Source organism: Mustela erminea, chromosome 5, assembly GCF_009829155.1.
Source record: "Mustela erminea isolate mMusErm1 chromosome 5, mMusErm1.Pri, whole genome shotgun sequence".
Classification (NCBI taxonomy): domain Eukaryota; kingdom Metazoa; phylum Chordata; class Mammalia; order Carnivora; family Mustelidae; genus Mustela; species Mustela erminea.
The window spans coordinates 120,007,406-120,028,723 of record NC_045618.1 but is presented as its reverse complement, the minus strand read 5'-3'; the positions used below and the strand labels follow the sequence as shown (position 1 = coordinate 120,028,723).

Sequence of the window (21,318 nt, the reverse complement as noted above, 5' to 3'; positions counted from 1 at the left end):
CTAGCTGAACTGCTTATCTAACCTATCAGAAGATTGTTTATCTCAGAGTGGAAACACCGGAAGCACCCAAACAGTAGAAGTGTTCTAAAAGGATTATTAAAAAAAACGATCACTGTAATAACTGAAGGTGGTTTGCTCTCATGCGTGATGTGAAGTGATGGGGTGATACACTGGCCCGTGAATGCCTCTTGGTGTCGTCACAGAAGCCGGGTCCCCAGCTTACAGATGTGCTGGTGCAAATGGTATTGAGTGATTGCTGTGAAACATGGTGGTCTTGCTGGAATTTGATAGTTATAACAGTTATCAGCCATTTATATGTTTGAAAGATAATAACTTTTAAAGCTTCAAATGAAAATTGAGGGAAAAATACATATGGTTCATGTTAAAAATGAACTTTTTTCCCCCATTGTTTTGCTCTTTTGGAGCTAAAATGTCTAAATTCTTGATTTTGTATCAGAAATAAACTATGAGTATCTTTGGGCCTTGCTAGCCTTAGTTTGAACCCCAGCTCTGCTAACGGGATGACCTCTTTGCCTAACCCTCTAAGCCTTTGCTGAATGGGTGAATATTACTTGCCTTTCAGACTTAGTGTGAGGATTACATGTGATAACATAAAATAACATGATAGATATTCAGTAAATATCAGTCTCAAACCCATTTTTTCCCTAAAATACATTTCCTGTTATTAATGTCCTTTTCACTAGACCGGCGCATTCCTGAAAATTACATTAGCTGACAGTTTTTACAGATTAGTAACTCATATATTAATTGAATTTTCCATCTCATCTCATAGGCCCTGGCACATCTTTGAAACTCCCTGGAACTAATCAGACGGGAGGGCCTAGTCCGGCTATCAGGTATGCACTTCTCTTTCATACCCTCTATCCTTAAATAGTGACCAGACTGTAGGAGAATCTTCCTTTATTTTTATTTATTTATTTTTTTTAAAGATTTTTATTTATTTGTTAGAGAGAGAGAGAGAGAGATACAGAGCGCAAGCACAGGCAGACAGAGTGGCAGGCTAGAGGCAGAGGGAGAAGCAGGCTCCCTGCTGAGCAAGGAGCCCGATGTGGGACTTGATCCCAGGACGCTGGGATCATGACCTGAGCTGAAGGCAGCTGCTTAACCAACTGAGCCACCCAGGCGTCCCAGAATCTTCCTTTATTGACCTTCTTTGTATTTTCACAACGTACACTTTCCACAGGCCAATCACTCAAGCTGGAAGACCCATTACAGGTTTCCTTAGACCTGGCACACAGAGCGGAAGGCCTGGCACTATGGAGCAGGCCATCAGAACTCCCAGAACTGCCTACACAGCTCGCCCCATCACCAGCTCATCTGGAAGATTTGTCAGGCTGGGAACGGTAAATTCTGACCGCTTTATTACCACAGTTTTCTATTACCAAAGTAACTTTATGGTATATCATTTTTTGCTCTTGTTATAATGGAAGGTTATATGGAAGGTTTTTTACAGTTGATTCTTTTTTTTACTTCTGTTGCCTTTATAATTTTTATGCTCATTAAACTCAATTTATGTTTCAAGAGAAAGTTTCAGATCTTGTTCTGTCATTTTCTCCCATAGGCTTCCATGCTTACAAGTCCTGATGGACCTTTTATAAACTTATCTAGACTGAATTTAACAAAATATGCCCAGAAACCTAAACTGGCAAAGGTATGTACTTAAAATGATTGTATGTTATGAAGTGACGTTTAGATATATTATCATAACAACATTGTAGGAAATAGAAAAAAAACGGTGAAGGAAAGGTGGTGTCTTTTTTTTTTTTTTAAAGATTTTATTTATTAGTTTGACAGAGAGAAATTACAAGTAGATGGAGAGGCAGGCAGAGAGAGAGAGACAGGGAAGCAGGCTCCCTGCTGAGCAGAGAGCCCGACACGGGACTCGATCCCAGGACCCTGAGATCATGACCTGAGCCGAAGGCAGCAGCTTAACCCACTGAGCCACCCAGGCGCCCAGGAAAGGCGGTGTCTTGATTGAAATGGAAATGTTTAATTACTGAACGATGTAAAACTTCTCTTAGTCTTTTGAGTTAAGAAAAGTCCACCAGAAATAAAGTCTATATACCATCATTATAGGAAATTCTTTTTCCTCTTATAAACAACAGCAATTTTTAAAAAAAACTTAAATTCTAGTTAGTTAACATACAGTGCAATATTGGTTTCTGGAATAGAATTCTGTGATTCATCACTTACATACAACAAACACCCAGAGCTCATCTCAACAAATGCTCTCCTTAATCCCCATCACCCATCTAGCCCATCCCCCATCCACCGCCCTCCATCAACCCTCAGTTTGTTCTGTACTGTTAAGGGTCTTTTATGGTTTGTTTCCCTCTCTCCTTTGCTTTTTCTTTCCCCCTTCCCATATGTTCGTCTTTTTTTAAATTCCACATATGAGTGAGATCATATGGTATTTGTCTTTCTCTGACTTGATTTGTTTCACTTAGCATAACACTCTCTAGCTCTAGCCACATCATTGCAAATGGGAGGTTCCATTCTTTTTTGATGGCTGAGTAATATTTCTTTGTGTGTGTGTGTGTGTGTGTGTGTGTGTGTGTACACCACATCCTCTTTATACATTCATCAACCATTGAACATTGGGGCTTTCTCCATAGTTTGGCTATTGTTGATAAAGGAACAGCAGTTTATAACAAAGAAAGCAGATAGGCAGAATCATCTTAGTGGAAGGGAGCTTAGAAGGTCATCCGTGTCTATGTGTGTTTTCTTTTTCATCTTGAACTCTTCTCAGAAAAATGATTTGCTATCCTTGTAGAGTTTTAGGACTGTCAAAAGGAAGATTAAAAAATATGTACTTCTAATTTGTAATTAGGCAGGCATCTCAATGTTACTGTCTGGCCTGAGTGATCCTTATGGAGAATTGTGTTAATAATTCTGACTATTCAAAGAGTAGTTGCTTGGGGCACCTAGGTTACTCAGTCAGTTGAACATCCAGCTCTTCCCTTAGATTCAGGTCCATGATCTCAGGGTCGGGACATGGAGCACTGTATCTGGCTCTGTGCTCAGCAGGAAGTCTGCTTGAAGATTTTCTCCCTCTTCCCCCCAGCCCCCCTCCCATGTGCACACGTACTCTCTCCCTCTCTCAAATAAATAAATAAATCTTAAAAAATAGATTAGATGCTCCTTTAAATTAAAGAGAAAGAGTGAAAGTAAGTGTGTGTATGCATGGTAAGAAAGAGTGAGAAAGAGAGAGAAAAAGAGCCTGAGAGGTCCATGACCTTTTCAATCTAAAGATAAACTTGGAGTTGTTTGGACTAGTTCAGAGACATGAGCACTTAGCTGGTGATGAAACTGGCCTAAGCTTAGCCCAGGTTTGTAACTGTAATTTTTGTGAATTCTGTGCATTAGCACTGAGTTCATTCTGAATCTTAGTTCTAATGGTGTTTAACATATTTACTAAATGTCAAACACTGGGGAATATAAGAGTGGTTGTTAGCCATACAGAGTTGCAATTAAAATCTGAAAAAGAAATGTCACTTGATAGGGAATTATCCTATAATAACACTGATGACATTTTTCTTAATTTCTTATTTGAAAGCAATCTGGTCAACTACACTTAGCAGAATTGCAAAGTTATACTTATTTCCCTTTGTGAGAATGGAATATTAACAGGAACTCATACGGAATATCTAGTTCCCCTGCCCTTTTAGGCCATTTACTTGAGGTGGCTGGATGGCTAGTTGGTACCATTGCTGTTTTCTTTTTCAAAGATTTATTTATTTGAGAGAAGAAGAGAGAGACAGAGGTGGGGGGATGGTGATGCAGAGGCAGAGTGAGAGAGGGAAACTTAAGCAGACTCTGCACTCAGTGTGGAGCCTGATGTGAGGCTTGATCCCATGATCCTGAGATCATGACCAGAGCTGAAATCAAGAGTCAGTCACTTAACTGACTATGCCACCTGGCCCCTGCCCACCTCCCCCACCGACAGCGCCCCCCATTGCTGTTTTCTGTCCAGGGAGTGCAGTCCCATGAAGGCATCTCTGGTAAACTCAGATGCTTCCAGAACAGACCTGGTCTATGTTAATAGACTTAAACTGAACTAGATTTTGTGCTTTTTTAGTGTGTTATAGAAATAATGCCCAGTAAGAGTGTCTGAGTGGCTCAGTCCATTAAGCATCTGCCTTCGGCTCAGGTCATGATCCCAGGGTCCTGGGATTGAGCCCCGCATTCGGCTCTCTGCTCCTCAGGGAGCCTCCTTCTCCCTCTGCCTCTCCTTTCTCTCTCTCTGTCTCTCATGAATAAATAAATAAAATCTTAAAAAAAAAAAAAAAGAAAAAGAAAAAAGGAAAGAATGCCCAGTTTTCCTATCTTTGGTTTCCAACCCACGTTTCCTCATTGGAACTCATTTCTAATGAGCTTCGTTTCACAGCAATGGTAGCACCAACCACACTTTTAACTTTTCTTTTTTATAACAGAACAAATGGAGGGTTAGGTATTGTTTTTAAAAGAAGGGACTGTTTCTTTGGTTGCCTCTTAAGTTTTCTTTGGTAATAACCTTGATACACTAGCCTCTTTGCAAGTGTACAGTAATGGCTTTATGGACAAATGTGATACCATCAAGGGGTAATTCAGTAAATGCTTACTTATCCAGATGAGCTGAGGGAAGTAGCACAGTAATGGGTCTTACAGTCATCATCTACACAGCCTGTTTTACACTCAAGCTCTACTTTGTTTCAAAAGGAACTTCCAGATCTCCCCCATGTCTAAAGTGTCATTATCAATATCATAATCACTATGCTACAGATGTAGAGTGTGTAATAGAATGGGCTGAATCTGTTTTGGGCATTTCCAAAGTTGGTCTTTTCATTTGTCTCTTTCTAGTAAAATAGTATGTGTAATACAAAAAACACTGTTTAGTTATTTGAGTTTTCCAGTTCGTATTCTATAAAAATAGGAATCAGGTATAAATCGCTATATTTTAAAATGGTGATTGTAATAATGGATAGACCCTTAACTTGTAAAGGTACTTTTATTTTATTTTATTTTTTGTTATTGTTATTTTGGTTCAACCCAGCTGCTGTTAAAATGGTCTTTCAGTCTTGATATAACAATAGAGTGCTTTTGTTAAAATAAAATCTAATGTATTTTTGGCATTTTTTTTCTTCACAGGCTTTGTTTGAGTATATCTTTCATCATGAAAATGATGTTAAGACCGTAAGTTTTGAATTCATGCGATTTTCTCTTGTAATTTTTTCTGACATTGGGGATTTTGATTCTGAAAGGTTCTATTTTTTACCTTATAAACAGATGGAATTATTAAAAATTGGAGCATTACTGATACTTTCCAATCCACTGTCAGTTACAACAGGAAAATTTATTATAAATATAGAATTGGTAAGAACTGTGCCTGGTCCAAGAGAGTATGCAGATATCCACTGAAGAGCAAGATACAGATAACTGAGAATATTGCATAGTGTGTTTATGCTACAGTATCTTTTTCATGCTAATAGTTAGCACTGTTGATTCATTTTTTTCCTGTAGTCCATACAGGGTATTATTATAGGTCATGTGAGTGTTTCTTATTTCTTTGTAATGCACCCCTTCCCCCCACAACATTATATGATAGAAAAATTCAAACACACACAAGTAGAGAAAATAATATAATGAGCGAGTATCACCTGTCACTGAGCTTCAGTAATATTCAATTACCTTGGTAGCTTCTTAGCAGAATTTTGTTATATACTTATGACTTTATTTATTTCACTCTTACATGCTAATATGCAAATGACCACTTACCTCACAAATTTTGTCAAATTAAACATAGTTAATTCTGCAGTGTCTAATGATAGTGTTTTCCCTCATTTTATTTTTAGTTTAGGGAAAAAGCTTTATAACCATATGTTAAATATTCAGGAAAATAAAAATGTTTTCCTCAGTTGTGTTTTCTGTGTGTCAACCACTCTGCTATATACTAGGAAAACTAATAAAAATATTTGTTTTCTTGACTCTATAAGCTGTGCAATCTAGCTGAGAAAAGAAAATTGGCATAATGAAACAATTAAAGAGGTAATTGCCAAGCTGTGAAATTGTCACCAGGTAGCAAAGGGAAAAAAAAAAAAAATCAGAGGGTGTTATCAATAAAGAGCCAAAAAAATCAGTCAGATTTTTTGGGAGAAGGAAGGAAAATAAATATGAAGAAAGAGTAAAAACATGAACAGGGTATAGAGTGAGAAATAAATAGGCCATCTACTAAGAAATGAGAGCATTAGAGAGACATTTTAAAGGAAGAAGTGACAGAACATGATGATAAATTAGATGTGGAGGACAGAGGAAAGACACACATCAAGTCTGCCTCCTAAAAATGTTATGAGAAGAAGGATTGTTTTAGTAACAGAAATGGGATAATTAGGGAAGGAAGTCAATTTCTACGGAAGCTGCGTAATTCACTTGAAGGCATTTTGAGTTTGAGATTGTGACAAGCTGTCCAAATGGAGATACCACTGGAACTAACTGTTGGCGGGAGCCTGCACACCACACGCACAACGTCGTGTCTGTCGTGAGGTGCTAGTGCGTGTGGCCATGTAGGGAAGAAGAGAAACCAAGTCTGGAGCAGATGTCATGCACGTTTCCTGTGAGTAAGTCGGTACATGCCACTTTCACTTAATACAAAGCTGGGCAGAGGCTTCCAGTGAGACATGTAATGTCATGTAGTTAAACTGCCCTTATAAAGAAACATCCGAATAAGGGAGTCAGTCTCTACATAGCAGAAATTTGTGTCTTGGACTTTTTGAGAATTAATTCAGTGATCGAAGAGACATATATGCTTTCATCTAAAACTGTCTGGGCCACAACAAGGTGCCAGCCACTGTTCTAAGCCCTAAGATCACAGAGTGAAACAGAGTGAAGCAGGCAGACAAAATCTCTGCTCTTGTGTTGATTATATCCTGGTTGCACAAGGAATAGAGAGAACTAGCAAATTTAGAAACACCTCACATGTCCTGGGATGATAAGTACGGTGAGAGCAGCAGAGCCCGAAAGTAGGGAGGGGACTGGACAGTGCTGCGGGGGGAAGATACTGTTTTGGGGTGGAGGGTGGTAGGTGGTCAGTGATACCTACTCTGCAAAGACACTTAAACAGAGATGTAATGGAGGGGCACAGACCCTATAGTTCTGTGTAGGAAGAATCTGTAAGTCAGAGAGAACTTTAACTGCAAAGGCCTTGAGTGGAAGCATGCTTGGATTGTTCAAGAAATAGTTGCAGACGATGGGTTCAGAATGTAGACGGATTGTACACTGTTTGTAGATCATGGTGATGGTGTCTTTATCGATAGATTCATCTTGAGGCTGTCATTCTACATCTTGGCATTGATATGATGGTGTTGAGGAATAGCAACCACATTGAAATAAAATAGGGTTTATTCTCTGCACTAACTGAACTTATATTCTATATTCTAAAGATTCTAAGGACTCTGTAGAGTCTAACAGACTTTGACCTTTACTTATTATCTGAGTATTTTAGAATGTTTTCACCATTCTTCATATTCATTGATTGAAAAAAAAAATATGAACATCTTAAAATTTGAAAACCTTAAACAAATAGAGCAGTGACTTTCAAATTTTTTCTTGAAGCAGCGCAACCTTTCTATTCAAATGAAATCTCCTCCAGATCCTGCTGTGTAAAACAGACATAAGCAGGGCTGCTTGAACTCAAGCAGAAGTAGGCGACCACGAACACACCCACCAGGCCGCCTCCTCACTCCACCGCGTGAGCTCCAGCCCCTCAAAGCCTGGGGCTCTTAAGTATTTCCTAAATCCTACTGTTTCTGCACCACCTGGTGATTTTAACATAATGGATTTCTGGAACCGTGCTAGACCCTCTTAATCAGAATCCCCATGGGTATGTCTGGTAAATTTGTTGTTAATAAAAGCTCCACAGGCACTGCGAATTTTCAGCCAGGGTTGGGAACTACTGCTGAAGAATATGGTTTGAAAGGCATTGATTAATAGAAAGCTGGAATGCTAGACCTCCCAATGTAGGAAAATAGACCTGGGAGCATGAACAGAACTTGAAGGCCAGAGCTCCGTATAACAGACAAATAGGAGGGAGTGTGTCTTCTGACTCAAGGGAGAAAGTCCACAAATTAAGAGAAAAGGCACAGCAAAAATTATTGTCAGATCTCAATAGTAAGGGAGTATTATAAAATTCTGTTTGAGAGCTAAAGTTTCCACCTACAAATTTTTTATTTTTATTCTTAGGAACAGTGAAAGACTCTTTAATACTCCAAAAACAGGCAACATTGAGTGCAATTTTTTTTCACTCTTTTTGAAACAGAGCCTTATACTTCAGTAAAAGCACTGCTGAGAAAATTTGTTTAAAGACTTCCTTGTAGACATTTGATAACTGAAGAATTTTTTTAAAAATTAAACCAGGGGCGCCTGGGTGGCTCAGTGGGTTAAAGCCTCTGCTTTCGGCTCAGGTCATGGTCCCAGGGTCCTGGGATTGAGCCCCACATTGAACCCCGCATCAAGCCCTGCATCGGGCTGTCTGCTCCGCGAGGAACCTGCTTCCTCCTCTCTCTCTCTGCCTGCCTCTCTGCCTACTTGTGATCTCTGTCAAATAAATAAATATAATCTTAAAAAAAAATTAAACCAGTAAGCAATACTTCACAGATTTGGTTGGATTTATGAAGCAATCACAAAGGATCAAGACTTAACTGATTCATTTATATCTCTGCACAGTGAGCAGAAACAAAACAAAATGAAACATAGAAGGACAACAGAGGGGTGAAATATGTATATGAGCATGATTTTAAAATGTTAGTGTTTGTAAATAGGAAAAAGCTCATCTGACTTTGTTAGGAAATGTTTTATGGAAATGGAAATGATCCAGTAACAGAAAATTTACATTAGAGAAAATACCTTAAACAAGCACATTAGAGATGTACTTTCTAACACAAAAATGTAAGTTAAAGGAATTTTGGACTTACAATTTTATGTTTATGAAAGTTGGGAAAAATGCTGGGAGAGAGAAGAGTAATTTTTATACTGATACTTTATAGATAATATTTTAAATGGCATAATATTTTGGAAAAGAGTATGATAATATGAAACAGATAGCTGTAAACATACTTAATTTGTTTCTGTAATTTCCCTTCTCAAGAAATTTCACAAAGAAGTGCTGTAGTTAGAAAGATGTTCTTTGTCACATTGGTCGTAGTAGCAAAGATGACTACGATAAACTATATGTTCAATGATAGAAGATGAGCTTAGTAAATTATAACATACTGCATGCTGGGTCTTTATGCAGCCCTTAAAAGTTATAATCATAAAAATTGGGCAGAAACAGAAAAGTGTTTATAATGTTAAGCCAACAACTATATACTTTAACACATACATTAAAAAGAATTATCACTCTAAACATATATATTTATAACATATACTAGAAGGTATTACCAAAAATTGGAAATAAAAGCATTACAGGGTTGATACTGTATTAATTCTACAAATATTTATTAATGCCTTCATGGTGCCAATAGCTTACATTACAATAGTAAATAAAAATCTATACCTCATGGCACTAATGGAAATTATCTAATTTGACTAGAATTTTATCCAGTTTTTTCCAAAATTTTTAATAATATTATAATGACATTTCATTTGTAAGTTTAGCTACAAATTAGGGGCAGTAATAAATTAAAATGCTTGTAATTGCATGCTGCTTGTTATTTTCATCTGCTTACTCTCAATACACATATTTTACGGAACATGAAACTAAGCAATTTTTGTTTTTACTTATTAAAAAGCACAAATTGTTCATTCCTCTGTTTTTCTTTTATTCATTAATTTATCAATTGGCTTATTGCTTGATTGGGTTATTCTTCAAACATGGAACTACTGAGTGCCTGCGTACTGGTGCTGTGATGCATGTGAGCAGTATCGAGTAGGACAGACGCCCTGTATCTGTTTTTTTACTCTGTTATGGGCTCATCACATTAGAGTTCTGTTATGGATCAGCTCGTTCCATTAAGATGTCATTTTAGATTTTTACCACAAATGTTATTTTCTCAATGGGGGAAGGATTTAGGAAATGAGCAGAAAGCATGCATTTGTGCATTTTTATACCTTTTTTCCCCCAAACTATGTTTCACAACTATAGCTGGAAAGAGAAGAGAGAAATTGGTTTTTTAATACCCTTAAGAAATCAGAGGTACTTTTATATTAGTTACTTTGGGTGGCCTCCAAATTTCTTTTTCAGTAAACTATTTCACACAGTTACAGAGAATATTATAGACAAATAGGATACTGTGAAGTTGTACTTAAATGTTAAAAAAGAATAAAATTGATCTTCCATGGAAAACTATCCTCCTGTCTTTCCATTCTTAATGCTTCTTCCGTTTGTGTGGGCAATACTGACAAAACTAAGTGCCATGTGGGTTGATGATTCTGTATTTGTCTATAGACAAATCTGGAGGATAGTGTATGTAACTATAGGGAATGCTATGAAGTGATAGGCGATAAGTAAAGTTGATTTATGGAAAACTCTGTTTCTGCCTTTGAGTCCTTACTAACCCTCTTCCCTCTTCGCTTGTGCCTTTTGGGGTGATAGTGGCACTACTGGCAAAATTAAAGTGGCACGTGGGCTGATTCTGGAATCTTTTATTTCCATATGCTCTTTAATTTCATCATCCTAAAGTTGTTGCAACTCAAACAATAGCTAAAGGATGGCTGGTTTTTTAAAAAAATATTAGTGGTTGGAGCACTGTTAACTCAGAAATACACTGGGACCCTCGGTTGGGCATATTCACAAACATCATGATCTGCCAAGGTCCCCTCTCCTTATGGACTTTTATAAACATGTCCTTTTAAGGCCATTCTAGACCTTCATTAATATCTAAATATCAGATTGATTAAATTATTCAAAGATTCTTAAATATTATGTAGTCATTTGTTTTTAAAAATTGGGAAAGATAAAGAAATATAGATCTGTCATTGCTTTAACATTTTAAAATGTTAATAGCTTTTCATTATGAATCTTATTACTATGACAGTTTGTTTGGCTCTTAAGTTATTTTCAATAAAAGTCAGAAATAAGGAACAGAATTAATTCAATCAATACATCATTCCCGAGTGCCTTTTAATGATATGGTGAGTGCTATGAAGTGTGTAAGCCTGACGATTCACAGACCTATACCCCTGGGGCAAATAATACATTATATGTTAATAAAAAACAAAATAGAAAAAAAAATAGCATAGAAACATATCAGAACAACAGAGATGTGTAAGAGGAAGTACCTTTCCTTAGGGAGCTTAAGGCCCATTTGAAATGTTCACAAATAGTTTTGTTTAGTGAACCCTTAGTGTTCATATGATGAATGATCACTAAAATGTATTTTTTTTACAATTTTTATTCTATATCAACAATTCATGTTAATCAGTTCAGTACAAACATGAGACATCTTACATAGGAAGACTTGTTTTAGAACCATCAGCAAACTCAGCAGCCTGTAGTAAGTGCTAAACCTAACCTTGGGAAATTGAAATATGTGGCAATTTTAGAGTGACATATTTTTCTGAAAAACTAGAAGGTCTGTTATATTAAACATGAGAGTGAATATGATCTATCTGCTGGAAGAGTTCTTTATAAAGATTAAGTTAAAATTAATATGTTCAGATATTTACAATGGAGTCCTCAATTGAGCTGATCAAAAATACGGTTTTTGAGCATTTTCAGAGATAATGCTAATGAAAGTTACACTCCCCCCCTGCATTTTTTGGCTTCCACTTTTATTTCTGGCTTGGGGAAAAAGGAAAATAAGCATATGAAAGTAGTATGTGGCTTGTTTTAAATTCCCATAGCTTTCCAATAGAGGTGTTGATTTTTTCAGGTTCATTAGAACCTCAATGTGGTGACATCATCCCTTTATAAAGAGCTTGCATTTTTAGAAGTCTCCCCTGGAGCAAGAAAAGATAGGGAAACACAAAGAAAAGTTATTAATTCTGCGGTAGGAACTCATCTGGCTTGCATTTCAGGAAAGAGTTCATATTAAGACATGGACAGTAATATGGGATATATTCTGAGCTAATAGAACTGAAGTGTGAGAGTTACTTTAACTGTTGCCTAGCACGGTAATACTAACACTGGCTAAAGAATAAGAGCTTTCCAACCTTGAGAGAACGAATCATAAATATAATAAAACATGAGAATTCTCTTTTAACTAATAACCTGAGTTTTAATTCACCAGATCTTCATCTGAGCTTCAAATTTGTGTAAAGATGGACTTGCTTTCCTTTTTGTCCAAAAGGTTTCCGCTTCTTTTGTATAAAATCCTAAGTCCCTTTTAGTCATCTCATGTCTGATCTTGAATAAACACTAGAAGGAACAAACTAGAAGACATGAGAGAGAAAGGGATAAACACATGTAAAATAAGAAAGCAGCTCAGAAGATCTGTTTCAGTCTGCAGCATCACTGGATGTGAGCTGGGGTCAGAATGATAGAACGGTGGTCATGGAAGATGACGGATATCCAAGTGCCCTTGCTCCTTTGGCGCTTCATGATGCTGTTTTCTAGACCTCCTCTCTGCTTACTTGCTCTTTCTCTATTTCTCTACATCTGTCTTAAAGTGGGGACTGCAGTTGGACCTAGCTGGCACACCAAAGGCTTGGCTGCCACTGAGTTTAGAGGCGCTTTGACCCATTGGATGGTAGATAAAGGGTGGGGAGAGCATGCAACTTAGGGGATTTTTTTAATAGCCGTTTTGTGCTCTGTATATTAAAACTGTATTCTAATATATTGTACATCTGCTTTTCTTTGATCAGTTTTTACTATTCATCTGCTGCCAGCCCTCCAGTCTGGAACTGATTATTTAGGGAAAATTGGTGGAGCCATCTGGAAACATGAGCAACTTGAGTTTCTGTCTGATTTCTAATGCATGTTTTGATGGATGCTAATTATATGGTTTATTTCATTATTTATTGTTTCTGTTCATTGTTCAAAAAGAAAATCCTAATCCAAAATGAATTGTTTTCAAAGGCTTTGGACTTGGCTGCCCTTTCCACAGAGCACTCTCAGTACAAGGACTGGTGGTGGAAAGTGCAGATTGGAAAATGTTACTTCAGGTAAAATTTTGATTATTTGTGAAGGGCTTAGACAGGTGGCATATTTTAGAGTCTCAACCCTGATGTTATTTTTTTGTGGGTTGATTTCCTTGGGAAGAAATGAGAACTATGTCTTTGACTTAGGTGTGAAAACATTTAAACATGGTAGCACTAAGAACTCATACCTTTGGAATAATAAAATGGTAATGCTGGGCAGAGGAAACTCTGAAACCATCAGATCCAACACCCCTTTTCAGGTGAGGAAGCTGAGGCCAGAGAAAGCCTGTGATTTGCATCAGGAACTCCTTAGTGAAAGACTAGTTAGTAACGGACCTGTTAGAACTGTCTGGTGATTCCCATTCCTCTTCTCTTGCTCGCACATCTTTTTATGTCCCTTGATGCCTCACATCTGTAAAGTGCTTCACAGTTGAGAGCTTCCTTGTCCGCATGTAATATTATCTTACTTAAATCTCACAGCACCTGGAGATTATTGCTATTATCATTAGCTCTTTGTCCAGATGAGAAAAATTGAGCCTCAGAAAGATAAAGTGACTTGTCCACATTCACACAGTCCGTAATTCTTGCAGAACAAGAATTTGAGCTCCGCTTTCTGACTCCAGTTCTTATTACTTGTATAATTCCAGTGTTTAGGATCTGAATATTCTTACATTAATTCACTTAATGTTTAAACACACTTTTTTGGGGGAGGGGGAGAGTGTGCACACAAGTGGGGGTGGGTCAGAGGGTGAGACTCTTCAAGCAGACTTCCCGCTGAGCATGGAGCCCCACACAGGGCTCGATAGCATGATGCTGAGATCATGACCTGAGCTGAAATCAAGAGTCAGACGCCTAACTGACTGAGCCACCCAGGTGCCCCTACACACATTTTTAAGCAAATTAATTGAAAGGTCAGAAAAATTGTAATTAATTTTATAATATTATCCAGCAACTAGTAAATGAGAACTAAAACTTGTTGCCTGGTATTGGAACATTTGAAAAATAGAGACAAATGGGCAATTACTGTATTTTATAAATATAAATACATTTTTTTTAAATACATTGTTTGATATTCAAAACAAGGTAGACCAGTTACTATGAGCATCCTTTAGTACTTATGAACTTTACTTACCAAACACTGTGAGGAAAAGGAACTATATAAATGGAATAAAAAGGATGCTTATTCTTTTTTGGTTGAAATTAAGACTACTTTCCACTTAGATAATTTACATAGAACTTAAGTGTTTTTTCTGCTGCTAGACTGAGGAAGTATTTTCTACTAAAAGGTAATTTTATAGCATTATACCATTAAATTTTTATGAATGTAATTTCTGAAAGCAAGCTTGAAATCTTGAGCTTCTAAATAAAACCTTCAGAAATCTTTAATAATTAAAGAAAAGCACAATTTGGGTTCCTTTTGCCATCTGTACAAGATGGCATTTAAATGCGTTTACCTTGCCATATTAATTCCAGTTCTCTGTCCCTTAATAGCCTCTCATCTTTAGTATGTGCTCAGCACTCCTGATTCACCAAGATATTTAACAAGCCAGGCACAGGGGTTACAAATATTTATTAGATAGCCCTTCCTTAAAAGGATTTACAGTCGTCCAGTGGGGAAGAGAGGACAGTAAACAGTGATAAGCACGGCCTCCACTGTCACAGAAGCAAGCACAGGAAGCATAGAGAAAGAGCTCCTAACTTGGGCTGGAGCGGCCAAGGATGGATTACCAGAGGATGGAGCCCCAGTTGACTTGTTTCTCTTTGTTCCTGACCAGTAAATTCTGCTGGATGGTCTGTAGTAGCTCCCCTACCACCAGATTTGTACTCCAGTGCCTAAATTCTGACTTTTAGTTTGTTTGAATTGTTCCATTAGCTTCTTACCTTGGTTTTCTGCCCCCATTTTCTTGCTCCCCCAATCCTTCTTATATACCACCACCAGCATAACTTGTGGAAAAAGCAGCTCTTGTTGGATTCTTTGGCTAATCTCCATGACCTCTAGGATGGAGTCTGCATTTTAAGTGTAGCATGTCTGGTCTGGTCCCAGTCCATGCTTGCTCCCTCACTCCCTTCTCCCGTTACTTACTGTGTCCTCCTTTCCAGTTAAACCAAACAACTCATTCCCCTTCCATGCTGTGCACTCTGCTGTGTGCCTGTGCTGGTATTTCGCTTCCATCTAAGGTGTCCCCGCGCCCCACCCCTCCCCACCCTGTCTAGCTCTCAAAATCGTGCCTGTCGCTTCCTCCCTGAAACTATCTTGGCCCACTCCTCCTCTGTGCTCTCACGTACCTTTTTTTTCCCCCTCTTATTGGCCATAATACAATTCCGTTTATTTGTGAACATGTTGTGTTCCATTCTTATTTGTGGTGTTAGTTCATGGTTTTAATCTTCATTTTTGCATCATAAAATGTGCATACAGTTGGTGCTTGACAATATTTACTGAATTAAATTGGAGAAAAGGTTGGCAGTTGGTGGGTTTATCTTGGGACTTTGACTCTCCGATATTGACCTGTATTCATGAACTTGACTGATATTTTCCTTATTCCTAGACTTTATACATTGCCCACTTAATTTCCCCTGCAGAAAAACCCATGTGGTTATTCCTTTTTGTTAGTATTAGAAGAAGTTATCTCCTGAGGCTGCAGTATTTAAAAATGTATATGACCCATCCTTCCTTTTTTTGGTTTCCAGAATAGCTAAATGGCTTTGATTGCTCTTTTTTTTTTTTAATTTTAATTTGTTTACATTTCCATCACTATTGTTTTAAAAAAAATCTTTGTTTTTTCATATTCTTGTTTTATATATGTATCTTACAGGATTATATTATAATTTTTTTTTAAGATTTTATATATTTATTTGACAGAGAGAGGCACAGTGAGAGAGGTAACACCAGCAGGGTGAGTGGGAGAGGGAGAAGCAGGCTTCTTGCTGAGCAGGGAGCCTGATATGGGGCTCGATCCCAGGACCCTGGGATCATGACCCAAGCTGAAGGCAGATGCTTAACAACTGAGCCACCGAGGGGCCCCTATAATCCCTTTTAAATCATTTTTGGGAAGAGACAGCATATTAGATAGAAATGTACGTACTCTCCTGGATAATTAAGTGTGGCTGAACTTTAGCCACATGCTTAAGATTTGAATGCTCAGTTGAAGCTTTCTATAGAACTAGGCTGTGTTTCAGAACTTGAGAGCTCTTTGGTAACATTTTGTGAATATTCCTGGTAAAAGTTGTGGGAACTTTGAAGAGGTAGGGCTTTTGCCATCTCAAAGCAGTTTTGGGGGGGTCCCTTTAACCTCCTCAATCCCATATATTCCAACAGCTGTTTGGGTGTAGCCATACCAGTGCTCAACTTAGACAACCTGGGTAGAAAGTCAGAGCTCTTCTGTCAAGGCTCTGAATGAAAGCAGCTCAGTGGAACATCTCATGAAACAATCATTTCACAGAATGAAAGCATCATAAAGTGCCTAGGCAGTTCTTGGCTGGCTAGGGAGGATTCATTAGAAGAAAGCCCAACAGATCTAGAGCAGGCTCAAGTGTGCTTTAATGATTGAGCGTTAATGCGAAAATAGTAATAAAATGTTCCCTGGGCAGAAAAATGGGGCCGATATCAGGACTAACTATTATCGTTAGACAAGGAACAAATCTCACATTTGTAGACTAGGACAATCTGTATCGGATACAAAGATAAAAAAGGAAAAGAAAATGTTTCTAGAATCATAAAACGGTATAACTGTATCATTCAAGAAGCAATTACTACTTACATCAAAACAGTTTAAAAAGGGCTTTAAAAATGGGCCTTTGTTTCAGAGTAGACCATGTTTTCAAAGAAATGCCATCTTTAAGTTCTAATAAAATGGAGACCCAGCGCATTTACTCAGGTCACTTGCCATAGGTCCAGCTGACTATGAGCTCTTTGGGTGGTAAACTGATGTGCTCTGGCTGCTGGCAGCTATCAGTCCTGCTGTGTCCAGGCTGCAGACAGACTTGTTACGCACCACTGGAGGGTTACATGGACAGGAATGTGGGAAATGGGCACCTTTGTGCTCAACTATCTACATATAATGCTGATAATAATTTGTGTGTATGACATTACCTTCTTCAGTACACGCTTACTCTTAGAAATGTGATTTGTCTCTATTCATATCCTGTGTGTGTGAATAAGTGCTGTAGCATTTATTTTTAAGTTGAATGTCTCATTTTTAAAATGGCTGTTCTTAGGTTAGGAATGTATCGTGAAGCAGAAAAACAGTTTAAATCAGCCCTGAAGCAGCAGGAAATGGTAGATACATTTCTCTACTTGGCAAAAGTAAGTAAGTATTCTTAACTGGAGTGAAATCTGTCTTCTCAAAATAAATGTTCAAATTCTGGCCAATGTATACGGAGAGTTGCCAATTTCTTCAGGAATTGTTGGCAAGTTAATGTGCTCAGACTTATTTTTCTTTATAGCAAGTGGAAAAGTGAGAACATATGGAGGGTAACTGTCTCAGGAGAAATTGATTGCCATGAAAAATAAGAAAACCCCTTTGAAAGATTGCCCATTAGAGCAGAAGAAACTGCCACAGGCTTATTCCCACCCCCCTGTGGGTAACGGGCCCCAGAGAGGTCTTCTTTTCTACAGCATGCCTGTCTCCCACCACAGCAGACTACAGAGAACCAGAATTGTTTTCATGGCTTCTTGGCTCTGCCATAATGACAAAGACAGTACCTCGCCTTGATTGAACACCTGTTCAGGAGGAGGTATTCTGTCCGGTCTGTCCCACCTGCACGTGAATTTAAGCTTCGTAGTCACCCCCACAACGTAGGTTTTAACATTTCCTTTGTATTCTTATGACCTGGATACTTAAAAGAGGCGAAACAGGATTTTCAGGGTCACCTGGATGTTCAGAGCCAGCGCTCACAACACCCCCTATGGCCCCCTCACAGTTACCCCTCAGAATTTTCGGTCCTGGGAAAAAGTGATTTCAGGGCCCTCACCAGGGCTATTTGAAACATTTGATGAAGTGGTGGTTAGGACATCATCTTGCTGTATCTTGACGAATTTTTTAATATTAAAAAGTTTTGTGAAAGGAGGTTGAAAAGAAGAGCTATCAAAGGAAGTGCCACTACTTCCTAAGTATGGTTTTAAGAATTTGCATACTAAAAAGAAACAGAATGAAGCTACGCTCTGTAAACTTACGGTGCTAAATAATCTTGTTTACTATAGTTTTAAGAGATGTTTGAGACTAAGTCCACTTTCTGTACATTATATATTAAACCTAAAATTCTTTTTTTTTTAAATTTTTTATTTTTTATAAACATATTTTTATCCCCAGGGGTACAGGTCTGTGAATCGCCAGGTTTACACACTTCACAGCACTCACCAAAGCACATACCCTCCCCAATGTCCATAACCCCACCCCCCTTCTCCCAACCCCCCTCCCCCCAGCAACCCTCAGTTTGTTTTGTGAGTAAACCTAAAATTCTTAAAGAAGTTTCTAAGCATCACAGTGACTTTTAGACTTTTCAGATAAATTGAAATTAAAACTCAGGTCTCGCTGTTCAGCTCATCTTTTTAACTGATAATCACTTGCAAGGTGGTTAAAAAAATGTGCTTTTTAACTCTTGTTGAATACATGGTTTGACATATTTTTCCATGAATTGATTTGCTTAAATCTATTACTGCCTATGTGACTGTATAAAAGTAAAATTTACTACTTTTCTTTAATATATGAAAAATAATTGCTATGAAATAGAGATCAATCTCATTTAGGAGCAATATTATTTCTGAAAATACTAGATTGTTAATTTTTAAAAAAATAAATGTTATATTACTTGATATATTATTTATTCTATTTAAAAAAGCAGTTCAATAGTGTATAAAGTAAAAGTTGAAATATTTTCATCCATACCTCTCCCTTTAAGCTCATACTTCAGCACTAAACACTACAAACAGTTTTTCTGTGGTTCCATCTGGGCCGCCTTCAAAGCACAGTCTATTTGGAAAGAAATAGAGGATCCGAGATCATGAAGAAAAAATGTCTTACTCTTATGTTTCTATGCCTAAAACTGTAATTCCCTATTTTAGAAATTCCTACAGAATATAGGATTTATTTGTGCTAATGTCCTAATTGCTAATTAAGTGGAAGCCATTAGGGGCTACCTTTCTCAGCTCCATGACACCATTCCTCACAAATCTGTTCCTCCTCTATTTCCGAGGGCCCTTGTCCAAAACCACCTTCTCCACAGGCTCTCCACTGCTGCTCTTTCTCAGACCTTCTTGCTGCTTGGTCCTCCCCTCTTTCTCCTGTGTCTCCAACTTCCATCTCATAATTGGTTCCTTTGTACCTGCTTATAGACATACTCCCGTCTGTTCTATCCTAAAAAAATTTTCCCTCATTCCTCTCTTATTGAGTTACTGCTTGGTCTCTGAGGAATAGCAAGTCCGTCATGAGTGTTTATTGAAGGAATAAATGAATGGATGTTTCATACATGACGTGAAGATAAAACTATAACATCACTATTGAAAAATAATCCGTGTTTCTGAAAAGATTTTACTTGTAATACCTAGGAGCAATAAATATTGAGCAATGAGCAATAATTATAAACTTGTCATAACAAACACTGTTATTTTAAAAACCAGTACTTTTATTGAAATGTGTCTTGGTTTTAGGTTTATGTCTCATTGGACCAACCAGTGACGGCTTTAAATATTTTCAAACAAGGCCTAGATAAGTTTCCAGGAGAAGTAACCTTACTTTGTGGAATTGCCAGGATCTATGAGGTAAGGTTTATATTATTCAAAAAGCTGATGTGAAATTGAGGTTATATGATACTTAAGTAAGCTCATAGGCCCTTGGGATCCTAGGAAGGAGAACAGTTTGTAAAATTATGATTACTGACCTGTGTTTTACTAACAGAGTAAGAGATTTTAGTGTATGCATTTTGTCAAATTAAGTTTTTATTTTGATGTATCTCAAACATACAGAAGAGTAAGGCGTGTGGTATGAAATAGGGATTTCAGTGAGTTTCCCACTACAGATAGCTGTTTGTCCAGTATATCTATTTGATCTTTCTCCCAAGGTCTGTAATGTCAAATATCAACTTTTTTCCATATATGGTCAATATGTTTTGGGGGCTTTCTGTTCTTTTGATCTGTTTGTCTATACTTGTACTAGTATTATACTGTCTTAATTATTGAGGCCTCACATCCTACTTGGTATGGTTCTTCATCTTTACTAGGAATGTTTTATCTATTTTGGACTTATTCTTAGAAATTTTAGAATCATGTCACATTCCACGGAAAGCCCCATTGAGATACCTTCCCACTGCCTAATTACTATAGCTTTCCAGCAAGTAATTCTTGATTTCAAGTTGGACAAATTCTACCACCTACCCTCTGTCACAGCTGGTTATTCTTGGCCCTTTGCTCTTCCTTATTGATTTTAGGATTGACTTATCATGAACCATTAAAAATCAAAACAATGCCTACAAGCATAGTGATTGGAATTGCATTGAATATATGACTGATGGGGGTGAGTGACTGCCCTTCTTCACACTCTCTATCATGGTAAAATTCTCCCATTTATTTAGGTCTTCTGTTTTTCATTGAACATTTTGTAATTATCTCCATGAAGATGTTTTATTTGGGATTCCCCAAACCACTGTGAGTTTCAGTGATTTATTGGAAGGACTCAGGACTCAGCATTCAGTGGTACTCACGACCAAGATTTATACCAAAAGCCTCTAAAGCAAACTCAATAAAGGGAAAAGGAACATGAGTCAAAGTTCAGAGGAAATCAGGGATACAAGCTTCTAGAAGTTGTCCCTTAGTGGAATCACAGAGGACACACTTTATTCTTCCAACAAGTTGTGACAACATGTGTGAAGAACTGTCTGTAAGGAAGACTCATGAGAGGCTTGGTACTCAAGGGGACTCCTGGGCATTGGTCATATGGGCACCCTCTGCCTACCATGTACCAAAATACCAGACTCCCAGACATAAAGCAGGTGTTCCTACACCATATCAGGTTTATGCACCATACTCTTTGTACAAAAAGTTTACATGTATGAGCCCCTCTTGTCATTTGAGGGAAGTTTTATATCAATATAGAGAACTCACCAAGTTCTCGGATGCCCAGGGACCAATCTTATAAACAGGCCTTTCTAAGAACAGCAGTTTCAGGCCTGTAACACTCTCTCCTGCAGAAATCCATCCCTAGGTATAACAATGGATGGAATCCTTTTTTTCTATTGTATGTTCTATTTGACTAT

General features: G+C 37.7%; 1 protein-coding gene across 6 annotated transcripts in view; it reads left to right on the top strand.

Moving 5' to 3' along the window:
• The window catches only part of TTC8 (tetratricopeptide repeat domain 8), a 60,684-nt gene that overhangs the window by 20,039 nt on the left and 19,327 nt on the right, over positions 1–21,318 (top strand). For 3 of the 6 annotated variants that reach the window (XM_032344720.1, XM_032344718.1, XM_032344721.1), the window contains 7 exons: positions 794–857; positions 1,205–1,364; positions 1,583–1,672; positions 5,149–5,193; positions 13,010–13,095; positions 17,287–17,374; positions 19,718–19,828. In XM_032344720.1, coding sequence (XP_032200611.1) covers positions 794–857; positions 1,205–1,364; positions 1,583–1,672; positions 5,149–5,193; positions 13,010–13,095; positions 17,287–17,374; positions 19,718–19,828 — 644 coding nt within the window. Of the gene's footprint in view, positions 1–793; positions 858–1,204; positions 1,365–1,582; positions 1,673–5,148; positions 5,194–7,310; positions 7,383–8,934; positions 8,941–13,009; positions 13,096–17,286; positions 17,375–19,717; positions 19,829–21,318 lie in introns of those variants that run through there. The other 3 variants (XM_032344724.1, XM_032344723.1, XM_032344722.1) reach the window with 2 other exon arrangements.